General features: G+C 28.8%; 2 protein-coding genes across 2 annotated transcripts in view; one reads left to right on the top strand and one right to left on the bottom strand.

Annotated features, from left to right (window-relative positions):
• The first annotated feature begins 7,532 nt into the window (after nucleotides 1-7,532).
• Nucleotides 7,533-11,214, top strand: LOC105851577 (ADP-ribosylation factor 2). Its single transcript, XM_012712764.3, has 7 exons — nucleotides 7,533-7,725; nucleotides 8,210-8,382; nucleotides 8,995-9,065; nucleotides 9,205-9,324; nucleotides 9,926-10,044; nucleotides 10,130-10,211; nucleotides 10,895-11,214. Exons 2-7 carry the CDS (start codon nucleotides 8,235-8,237, stop codon nucleotides 10,898-10,900), a joined length of 546 nt encoding a protein of 181 aa, XP_012568218.1. The 5' UTR covers nucleotides 7,533-7,725; nucleotides 8,210-8,234; the 3' UTR covers nucleotides 10,901-11,214.
• A 401-nt stretch (nucleotides 11,215-11,615) lies between these two features.
• Nucleotides 11,616-12,264, bottom strand: part of LOC101498333 (type 2 DNA topoisomerase 6 subunit B-like) — a 7,706-nt gene continuing 7,057 nt past the window's right edge. Inside the window, exon 12 of the mRNA XM_012712756.3 lies at nucleotides 11,616-12,113. Coding sequence (XP_012568210.1) covers nucleotides 11,811-12,113 — 303 coding nt within the window. The 3' untranslated portion in view covers nucleotides 11,616-11,810. The remainder of the gene's footprint in view (nucleotides 12,114-12,264) is intronic.

The raw sequence follows: 12,264 nt of genomic DNA on the forward strand, positions 1-12,264 counted from the left end.
TTGGTCAAGGCGGCGAGGGGACATAAACTGATGTGTTGTTAACCATGAGTGCCTTGACTGAAGAAGGCGTGATTGTGGTGAAAAATGTAGTTTGTGAGAGATTATTGAATCAGATGGTGGAGATAAAGATGAAGTCTAAGAAAATCAATGATTATTTTCATGTTGCAACTCCAAAACCACGTGACCAAAAGGAAAGGCGTGTGAATTTCTCCAACAATTTTGGATGCTAAAGCTAAGCAAGCAGCTACTAAGAAGGAGAAGAGAAAAACTTAAAAGGATATTGATGAAGAAAATGAAGGGGCAGGTGTATACTCCATGAACTTTAGAAAGCACTATATCTTGGCCGATGATGAATGGAAATAAGATATATTGCACGAGATTTTGGATGGCCATAATGTGTATGATTTTATTGATCCTGATATTCTACATAGGGTTGAAGAGTTGGAAAGAGAGGAAGGGTTAAGGCAAGCAGAAGTGTTGAATATCTTTTAAGTGAAAGGGAGCAAATCTAAGAGACTTGATGTGAAAATAGCTAGTTGTAAGGTTGTTGATGATTTTGTGAACAGATCAGCAAACCGCATGAAACTGTGTTGTCGGTGTGGTGAAGTATGACATTTTGCTCGAGAATGTGCAAGACATCCAATTGTTCATGGAAGAAGCATGCATATAGAAACAATGTTTCACTTCTTAAGAGATCAAGCGATGAAAGGAAGGATGAAACTAGAGCACTACAATACCAAGGATCAAAAGGCAGACATCCTAACTAAAAGCTTGCAGAGGATGAAGTTCAAATAGATAAGGAACAATCTTATATTAATGTCAATTGAATCACTTTGAATTAAACGATCTGTTAAATATAATTAAAAGTGGTTTGCAGTTAGTTGAGAATGTTAAAATATAGTTAGAAATAGTTAAGAAGGTTAGAATTCTGTTTTGACAGTTAGTGTTCAAAATGATAAAAATTTATAAAACAGAAAACATTCTCCAGATGCATTTGATCAATCTCTGTTTTTTGAACTTTCTGTTTTCTTCTCTCTTCTTCTCAATTTCAAGAGATATTTGAGTTATAATTTTGTCAATAAAATTGATCTATTTAGTATATGTTGTGGAACAAATAAGAGTCAGACTTTAATCTTATGAAAACCAAACTGATCCAAAATTTTATATTTGTACTTTTTGTACCCAAATTCTATAATTACTCTCCTAATTCCATTAGACATTCCTTTTATCTTCTCTATATTTGTGGAGATGGGTATAAAATGACGTTCTCAAATTAATTGTGACGTGACATATAATTTGGAGGAAACCTATATATATAAATTTGATTGAATGTAGGGAAGTAGTTAAATTTTATAAAAAAAAAATATTTATGTTAAAAAAATTTAAAAATGAATAATTATTAATTGTGACAAAGTTGTGAAACCAAATTATATAAAGCTATAAGATAATTTTGGTTAAAGATATGTTAATCGTTGATGAATTTCGACTAGACATTACATATGTTAATAAATATGCTTCGTGTATTTTATGAGTTGAATTGTAGTTGTTTGGGTTATCGTTGTCGAGATATATATTTGAGTCTAATATATGAATGTGACATGTTATCTGTGCATCTTTTCTTATTATACGAATTAACCTAATCAAATAGACATCATGTAGAGTGTATCATATATATTGGGATGTGTAGATCATCAACGTATAATGCATATTGGTACGTGTATATGGACTAAAATTTATTTTACCAATTTTTTTAATTATTAAAATTATATTTTTTTTATTAGACTCAATTTTTAAGATTAGAACAAGGTCTCCATAATCTTTAAGACCAGACCAAATACATAAATTTTTGTAGACTAAATTATAATCCAGATGTCTATTATAAAAAAAACCAAAGAGAATAATTTATAAAAAAAATACAAAAACAACTACGATAATTATAAAATAAAATAAAGTTTTCAACCTAAATTTCAATTAATTTTTTCTTATTAAAAATATAAACAAAAATTTGATCTACTATCTCTCTCCAATATATTTTTGTAAAAGTTTAAATATATTTTTGGTCCTCGTAAATATATATACTTCGTTTTGATTTTAGTCCTTGTATTTATTTATTTATTTATTTAGTTATACTCGTGCAAATTCTAACAAGTTTTAAAAAATTCCTTTATGAATCTTTTTTAGTAGAATAATATGACATGACTAATTTTGGATAAAGTGGCACATGGTGATTGTGTAATTGTTGTTGACTAGACAATATTTAATATTTAAAATTAAAATTTATTTTATTAACTCATTTAATTATTTATTTAAAAACTTAAGACTAATTAATTAACAAACCAATTAAATAATAAAAACTCAATAATCTTCATCTTCAATCTCAAAATTTTTAATAAAAACTCAACAACTTCATTTTTAACCTTAATTTCTTCATATTCAAATCACAAATTCTCATACTTGAATCCAAATCTTAAAAATGGTTTTAGTCTTTTTCACTTTGACTCTTGTTAGCTTCGATCACTATGTCGAGCGTGATTAACCCTTTACAACCATACTTATTGACAGAAGAAATATGTGACAAATATTCCTTGTCAAGAGACATGGAATACGGAGGACGAGTCGGATAAGGTGGAAGTAGTAAATCATTGTCTGGTTACATTGTTTCACTGGCAAAAGTGGAAGCTTCATGTATGACTTCCAAATCTCTGCTTTATACTATTTGAGTTTAGTGATTAACATTTTGACTGTTTTCAATCTCAGCCAAGGCAATTTCTCTTTTGTATTGTTGTTGTTGTTGAAGAACCTATAAATCACATATAACACTTAGTGTTCCCAAATTGCTATCTCAATCCTATTTTGAACATTTTTCCAAACTAACAACAATTTTTGTTTTGAAGATGAAGAAATTAGAGTTGAAGATAAATGTTGTTGAGTTTTTATTAAAAAATTTGGGGTTGAAGATGAAGATTATTGAATTTTTATTATTAAATGATTTATTTATTAATTAATTAGTTTAAAGTTTTTAATTAAATAATTAAATGAGTTAATAAAATAAATTTTAACTTTAAATATTAAATATTGTCTAGTCAACAACAATTACACGATTATGTGTCACTTCATCCAAAATTAGTCATGTCACTATTTTTTATTGAAAAAGATTTATAAAAGACTTTTTTAAAACTTTTTAGAATTTGCAAGGGTATAAATCAAACAAAAAAAATTATAGGGACTAAAATCAAAACGAAACATATTTGTACGGACAAAAAACATATTTAAACATTTTGTAAATTTACAATTTAAAATTCGTATATGCAATACAATATTATACTTTTTATTTATCTATTAAAATTTTAAAATTTCGGTCACCCCAATATTTTAGTTCAAGATCCATCATTGCACACAAAGACGACGAATAAAACAGCGCATGAAGAGGACAAAACCACGAAAAAGCACACAAAAAAATAAACTAAATACGTGTAAAAATCATTTATTTAGGTAAAAATGATTTAGAGGGGTGATTCCGGACCAAAAATTATCTGTAAACCACCATACCTTGATAAAAAATAAGAACTGATCAAAAGGTAGGACAAGAGAATACAGAGAGGCAACTAGATTTTACAAGCTTTATTGTCCCATGTGTACGAAGATAACTATATTAAATTTGAAATATAGAAGAATTTATAGAAAAATTAAATTAAAACATAATTTTGACTAATTGATAATATTGTCATATTTGTGACCCTTTTAATTGAAAACCTTAGGACTATTACTTTTTAAGTGAGTCTTGTAAGGATCCTTCTAATTTCTAAGTGAGCCTTCTATTAAGTTAATTTTTAAGTTATAGAGTAATTTTCAAGAACAAAATTCAAATTATTAAATTATTTATTATAATTTAAGATGGTCATTTGTATGTTATTAGTTTATAAATGGATACTTTTTTAGTGATATATAATTAATTTTTATTGTGATAAGTCTTTGTAAAAAGTACTTATAAGTGAGTCTACTATTGATTTAATTTTTAAGGTAATAGAGTAGAGTAAAATCTGAATTTTACATAAGTTAAGATATTAATTTTTATGTTATTAGTAGATTGATTGATATTTTTAAGGAATGTATATAAATTAATTTTATTTTGATAAGTAGTTTTACATTTTTTAACAATGTATAATTAATTTTTATTTCAAAAAAACTTGAAAAAAAATAGAGTAAACATTCATTTTGGTCCTTGAGAAATTTTGAGAGATCCAATTTAGTCATTGAAAAAAATAAAAGCACTTTTTAGTCCCTAAGAAAAATAAATCGAGTTAAATTAGTCATTGAAATTTTTTGAAAAACTCAATTAAGTCCATATAAAAATTAAAACCACATTTTAGTCCTAAAGGAAAATAAACAGGTTTAATTTAGTTATTTGCTCAATTTAGGGAAAAATAAACCTTAGTGTTATTTCATCTAGAGAAATTAAGAGTCTAAGATAGAAACCCTTTTGACAGTGGTCTGCGATTCTGAAGGCGTGACTTATGTTGTCTCTGTCGTTTGTTTAAAAATCTGCATTTTCTTCTTCATTCTCACGTTTTTCTTCTTTGTCCTTGTGTTTCTAAAGATGGGTTATTGTTCCTCCTGCTCGCGTTATTGAAGGGACGATTTCATGTTTATGTGATTTTTGTTTTGTTGGTGCTATTTTATGTGAATTTTTTATTTGGCTTTTGCCATTTGTGGATATTTTGTTATTCTTGTTCTGTGCAACTTTATATTAATTTCTTATTTAAATTTAAATGACAAACACAAATCACATCAACAAATTAAAAGAAATTAGTTGGGTAAGAATAAGATTACATGTTGATACTTTTTTTATATGTTATGTTTTGGATTATTTTGGATACCGTTGTTGTTTAATTTTGATATTATTAGCATTGTTTTTTAAATTATATTATAATTTAGTAAAATTTTTGTTGCAGAGATTAAATTGTTTATTTAATTATTATCAGAGACTTAATTATTTATTTTTAATTATTATCAAAGACCTAATTATCTTTTTATTTTATAGAAATTACACGTAGGAGAATTAAGTCGATGAGTCATCGAACAAGTTAGCAAAAAAAAAAATCCAATTTTCTAATTGTGATTCGCATAAAGACTAATTTGACCCGGTTTATTTTTCTTAAGAACTAAAAAGTGCTTTTATTTTTCTTAATGACTAAAATGAGTCTTAAAGAATTTTTCAAGGACTAAAATGGAGCTTTACTAAAAAAAATATGAATGTAGATTTATTTTTCTTCTTTTTAATTGTTCTTATTTTTTTATTCCTCTATTTTCTTTAAAACTGAAACATAAGAAAAAGGAAAAGGTAATTTATAAAGCTTTCTTAAGTTATCTATATTTTGTTAAAAATAAAATGTATAAATGACAAAGTATTATTATCTTTTTATTTTCTTCATAACTTTTCTTGTTGAGTCAAACAATTTTTTTTTTATTTGAAGGAAAAATAAAATCTTTTTTTATTAACTCACTTCTTATTGAGTGATTAATAATAAAATAATTTAATGATAAGAAAATAATGGGAGAGTAGTAGAAAAGAATAAAAAAATAGGAATAGAAAGAAAAGCAAAAGTACAACTTTATATCAAATCCATATTAAATAAATATTAGTGAACAAAGAGCTTAATACTCACAATTAATAAAAGAAAACAAAAATTGAGTTAATGCCATTTTTTAGATTTTTCGGGTATAGATTTTTTTAAGATAATATATTGATTATTATAAGAGGCATAGTTATGAAAAGACAAAGCAAATCAATATAAATAATTGATTTGTAACAAAAATAAAATAAAATTGAGCCCTATAAATTGTGTTAGCCGATTCACATAGAGTGTGATTTGATTTATAAATGATTTAAATTTTTAGTATTTTAAATCTAAACAACATGAGTCAAATTATGCACTTTGTATATCAATTAACATCTTCGAAACATCTTGAAACAGTTTCAGCACATTGGTAAGTCGACTTAAGAACTTATGAATCGATTTATGCAATTAAAACTCACTGGAAAAAAATTCTTAATGCATTGCATGAATTTTAAAGATGTTTCTAACGAGCACCAATCGTTATGCATGATAGAATGAAGTTTGCATAATATTTTTTTATGATATAAGACATTTAGTGGATAAATTAGAGAATCAACAAGGCAACACATAAGAGGGTTGGGTAGTTCAACTAATTTGAGCTAAGAGTTGAAGTAGTAAACGAGTCAAAGGATTAGGGTTCAAACCCTAGGGAATGTGTATGTTAACTTGACTAATTATTAACATTTGCCTATAAAAAAAAAAAACAAAGACAACACATAACTATCCATGTATAATAAAACCTACATTTTGAAAACATCAAAATATTAAGTCTATCATAGGGAAACTTGCATTCACTTTGTAGACATAGAAAGGTGTTTCTATGACATGTTCTATTGGTCTCAACTTGAAGTTACAATAGTCAACTTGATGCATCTACAATAGTAGTGGTTGAATCGCAATTGATTTCATAGATAGATTCAAAAAGCCGACATGCAAGTGCTCATTACAATTTCCTAAATCTGAGTATGCATGATGATGGCATGTCGACCAACTCGTCAATTGACATCATGGCAACCATCATCTTGAAAGGGAAAATTTACTTGTGGCAGACCCTAAGACTTGCCAAAGGAAAATATGTTGAATCATTAGAGGTAAAGTTCGAATATGCCTTTAATATCATGAGTACAAACCAAATCTTTGAATATATGTTAAAGGATGAGAAAATTGGATTGTTGGATGAACATAAGATCCCTCACATGAAAGCCCAAGATTAGTAATATTGCAAATGACACAATTCCTACAATTATTAAATGGCTAACTGCACGGTCTTCAGAAAATCTATTAGGAAGGAAATTAAGGAAGAAGGACTCAAATTAGCCAACAAAGACATTTCTAATATGAAAGATGGTGTTGTTGTTAGACTAATTCCTATAAAGTTTTGGAACAAATTAATCAAATATTGTTGGACTAATTCCTATAAAGTTTTGGAACAAATTAATCAAATGAGTTGAAAAATGGTGTTGTTGTTAGACACATTCTTGTGAAGTGATGTGACAAAGTAATGAATTTATATTGATTGTCAATATATAATAATTTTACATCAACAATATATATCCTGTAAATTATATTAAGAAAAAGAAATTAAGACTAAATACTAATAGTGTATAATAACTTTACACCATCGTTCAACGATAATTTATCATGTTGTCATGTATACTTATTTAATAACCGTTTTTAAAATAACTATAATATACTTTATTTTGATTGGATTGATGGTGTATATATATTTTTTTAAATAATGAAATTTTAAAATAAAAAATATAATAATACATTTGAATTAATTTACACAATCACTAAATTATGAGAATAACTTAAAAAATAATTATAATAAAAATCAAATATTATTAACAATATAATGACTGTGAATAATCTTTTAGCAGGACCATATATAAATTAAATTTTAAATATTTAAGAGGAGGTTTTCATTATTTATTTTAAGCGAAGGAAAAGAAAAAAAAAAAAAAAAAAAAAAAAAAGAAGTGTGGTACCCTTTTGTTGGCGTAATAAAATTGATTCTCGTACACATCTCTCTTCCCATTTCGCGTTGCTGCAAAGCATTCTTCATCTCTCTCTGCGGTTTCTGCTTCTCAACTTTTCATCTCAAAAGGTAATTTTAATCCTTAGATCCAATCTCTTCATGCAAATTATTTCATCTCCAATCGCACTTCAATTTCACGCCCAATCGGACACTTCTTTTCTTCTTCATGCCTCATTTTCTATTCGATCTGATGCTTTCATAATCAATCTCTTCAGATCCTTCTCTTTTTATTTTTATTTTTTCCTCATTCAGATCCTTTTCGTGTTATATTGAATTTTTGTTTCATTTTATGTTTATTGCGATCCGTTTCTGTTGTACGAAATTATTAACGGTGCGAATCGATTTGCATCATGCTACTGTTTTTATTAATTTTTTATTTTAAAGTTTTTCATTTAGGTTGAGATCTAGTTGAATATTGTGATATTAACGTCATTTGCGTTCATAGATTTAATGGAAGAAATGGTGAACGATTTTATTTTATGAGATCCTTTTTTTTTTGTAGATTTGTTATTTTTTTTTTGTTATTGAATATTTGTTTGAACATTGAAATTAGGGAGAATTAACTAAGTGAAGGAGAAATGGGGCTGACATTCACGAAGCTGTTTAGTCGGCTTTTTGCGAAGAAGGAAATGAGAATTCTGATGGTTGGTCTCGATGCTGCTGGTAAGACAACTATCCTCTATAAGCTCAAGCTTGGAGAGATCGTCACCACTATTCCTACCATTGGTAAGTTTCTCTTACTATGCTTTTTTATATATTTCGTATCAGTAGGCATTTGTAAATATATGTTTGTTCATTGTCAGTTTGATCCGTTTTAATATCTTATGAAACTATCTTCATGTTTTAATTATTTAGGACATACTATATATTACTGACTTCTAGGCTAGTTACCCCCTATTGAAATGGAATGGAATCAATGAGTTGTTAAATATGTCAAGAAACCTTTAAATTTTAACTGAGATCCAAAAATATGTTGGTTATATCAAATGCTATGTAGCACTGGCACTTCATATTTAAAGTTTGCGGTGTTTGACACTGATACATTAGTATTTACATTCAATTTCTTTCATTTTTCAAATTTTTATCGGTGTCAACGAGTTTGTGTCCGGTGTAGGTGTCTTTGTCAGTGCTTCATAGATTTGATGCCATATAATTTGTGATGCTTTGAGGCTTAATGTGCAAATACTGTTTAACAACTACAATATTACTTTTGACTAAGCTTTATATGATGGCTATTGGTCATTGTTATAATATTATTATGCAGTGTGTCAGATTGCTGAATTATTGTGATGCTGCTATGTGTACACTTTAAAATATTTATTTGTTGCTTTGTTTTAGGGTTCAATGTGGAGACCGTGGAGTACAAAAACATTAGCTTCACTGTTTGGGATGTCGGGGGTCAAGACAAGGTCTGAATTTTTGTTCTTATGCATTTTGTGAAGTTAGTCAAGTTACAATTTACAAGATGTTTAGTGTGAAGTTTGAACAATTGAGTTCATCTCTGAGTCTTGGTAATCAGTTGCTGAATACTTGTGTTTTCTTTTACAGATTCGTCCCTTGTGGAGGCACTACTTCCAGAACACCCAGGGTCTTATATTTGTTGTAGACAGCAATGACAGGGATAGAGTTGTTGAAGCCAGAGATGAGTTACATAGGATGTTGAATGAGGTGCTTTAACTTTAGTTGATTTAGTTTGGCCTTTTATGCCATGTCTACATTCATATTTGTTCATGTTAGATGCTCGTGGCATTCAGAGGGAATTCATTCTTATAGACCAGGTTTGGGATCACTCACATATGGCTGAAAAGAAGGACCTTTAATTTAAGTAATAAAGATGGGAAGGTCAAAGAATCACATTGACCTAATGTAGATGATTCTTTTCTGTGTTCTCAAAATGTTCTGAGATTTCATTTCGCGACTTGTGGGAATGCTCTGTTTGTTTTAATCAGAAAATGTCAACATTTTGCTGTACCTACTATGACTCTGACCTTGCTTGATACTCAATGATGTTATCTTGCTCTACAGTGCAGGTGTTCCCCCTATTGCTGGATCATATTAGTTCTGATAACTCTTATCTTTTGATGTGACTTTGTTGTGTCTTTTAGGAAGTTTAGTGCTTCTAATCAATTGAGCCTCTGCCTCAACTTTAATGTTTACAAGGATTGCAACAAGAATCATTAGTCTCCTTGCTCATTTGCTTTCTGTTATCTATGTGTTCTTGTGATGAAATGAGAAATTTTGAAAACCTTCATTTTAATTGTCTTTTCAGGATGAACTTAGAGATGCAGTATTGCTTGTGTTTGCCAACAAACAAGATCTTCCCAATGCAATGAATGCTGCTGAGATTACTGACAAGCTGGGTCTCCACTCTCTCAGACAGCGCCACTGGTAAATGTTTTGATAATGAAGGGCTTCACGTTCTGTGTTAATAGCTATTCCCTTGTGATCTTACATAATCTTCTGGGTTTTTCAGGTACATCCAGAGCACCTGTGCAACCTCTGGGGAGGGTCTTTATGAAGGTTTGGACTGGCTTTCCAACAACATAGCCAATAAGGTAGCTATTTGTTTCTTCCCTCCTTTATTGTGCAAGTTTTTGTTTTTAAGAGTTAAATATGTTTTTGGTTCTTATAAAATCAGAAGAATGTGTATTATATAATCCGTATAAATTTTTATATCTTTTAATCCATATAAATGCAATTGAGATGCAAAAGTGAAAGACTAAAAGATATTTTTTTTTTGTTAAATGCAAGGACTGCACTGAAATTGTATAAATGTTTATAATAAAGGACCTTTTTTTCGACAGGATGTTTATAAGGGACCTAAATTAATGTATTTCCAATTTTATAAGAATAAGAGCTGGAAATATATCTATATTTAAACCTTTTTTAAATGCACAATAAATGAAATGTAAATTTAGTTTGTTAGACGTGTTTGAGAAGTTATGCTCATACCCAATCGTGGGTATCCGGAGGTATCATGATTATTCATCAAGGTGTTCTCTACTTCTGATGCAAGACTTATTAGGGGTCGATTTACTTCCTAGAGTTAGATGTGTATAATGCAACTTGCCTCTATTTTGTCTTCACCCAAAATTTGCATTTTTTAATAACATTAGTATAAGTATTTTTTTGCTAGCCTCTTTCTAGGTATACCTAAACATAAGAATGAAATGAAAAGGTTTTGATGTTCTGGAATTATTGAGGTCACTTATTTTCTTCTGATTTTCTATCATTTTAGGCATAATGCTTTTTGGGAGTGTTTGGATCGGTAATTCTGGATGCAGGGGTGAATATTATCTAGCTTTTATTTCTTGGTCCTCTTTCAAAACAACTTGAATTTGTGTTCATGTATTGTGGTTTAGGACATATTGGTGGCTACAAGTAGTAGGAATTTGTTTCATGGGATGTTTAATACTTTTGAGTTTTCTATTGGGTTTTGATGCAATGTCCTTAACTGTAATGGAGATACTAACTGAATGTGCCATCAGGTTCTGATTTATACTTTTGTCATGGTCATATACCTTTCATATAATGAGTATTGGATGGAGATTTTGTTTATAGTAAGATATGGATGGAAATACAATATTCGTACTTTACTAGACGATTATGCTTCAGCTTGTGCACAATATGCATACGTGAATTTGATGGGTTGTCATGATATGACATATAGGAATTTTTTAGTTTGAAATTTAATGATAAATATTTGGACGTATGTTCTTTAAAAGCTATACGTTGTCGCCTCTATTTTGGATGTAAAATGATTTTACCCGATAATCAAATATTATTGTTTCATATTCAAGAAATCTTAACAATGAAGACAATCACCTCTTCAAACTTTGTGTTAGTTTTATGATAGAAACTATCAGTTGATTTTAACTCAATATAATTATAGTAATATGTTAATTTTTTGATAGGCAAACATAATGTTTTTTAAACATAACATAAATCATGATTAGATATAATAAAAGGTCATTTTGTGAAGGTTCCATGTCAGATATTTAAAACATAAATCATTTAATCTCAAACTAAAGTTTAACTAAAATAACTTAGCAACATCATGTTTTTGACCAATGATCCATTACAGCAATTAAAAATGGCTGCATTTACTATGTGGAGGGAATTTGATGTATATATTTATGGATAGATATAAAGCCTTAAAACATATCCAAGTCCAAGGGGCTGAAATCGTTTTCTTGAAACTCTACTTCCAGTTCCTGGATATGATCATCCTCCTCAAAAAGAAAAGGCGCAATTTCTTTAGGTTTGTCGGGCTCATTGTCGTTCATCTCTATAACTGAAACAATCTTTTCCTTGATACTGTTTTCCATGATTTCAGCTCCAACATCTTGAGACTGTAATCCAAGTAGAGAAAAACATTCTCTCTGGAAATCTAAGTCACTTGAAGACAAAATCAGTCCAGCAATTGTTTGAGCTAGATCAGGGGCATAATTGCGGATCTGAAAGTGAAAGACCATTATTAGGCTGCAAAATTGGCCAATATAATAAATGAAATCAACGTGAAAATACAAAGAAAATGGAAAACAATCTTACAAGTTACAACCCAGTTACTCATACACAGATGGATCAGAATCATCTGATCGGTTCAGC

The sequence above is a fragment of the Cicer arietinum genome, chromosome 8 (assembly GCF_000331145.2).
Source record: "Cicer arietinum cultivar CDC Frontier isolate Library 1 chromosome 8, Cicar.CDCFrontier_v2.0, whole genome shotgun sequence".
In the NCBI taxonomy this organism is placed as follows: domain Eukaryota; kingdom Viridiplantae; phylum Streptophyta; class Magnoliopsida; order Fabales; family Fabaceae; genus Cicer; species Cicer arietinum.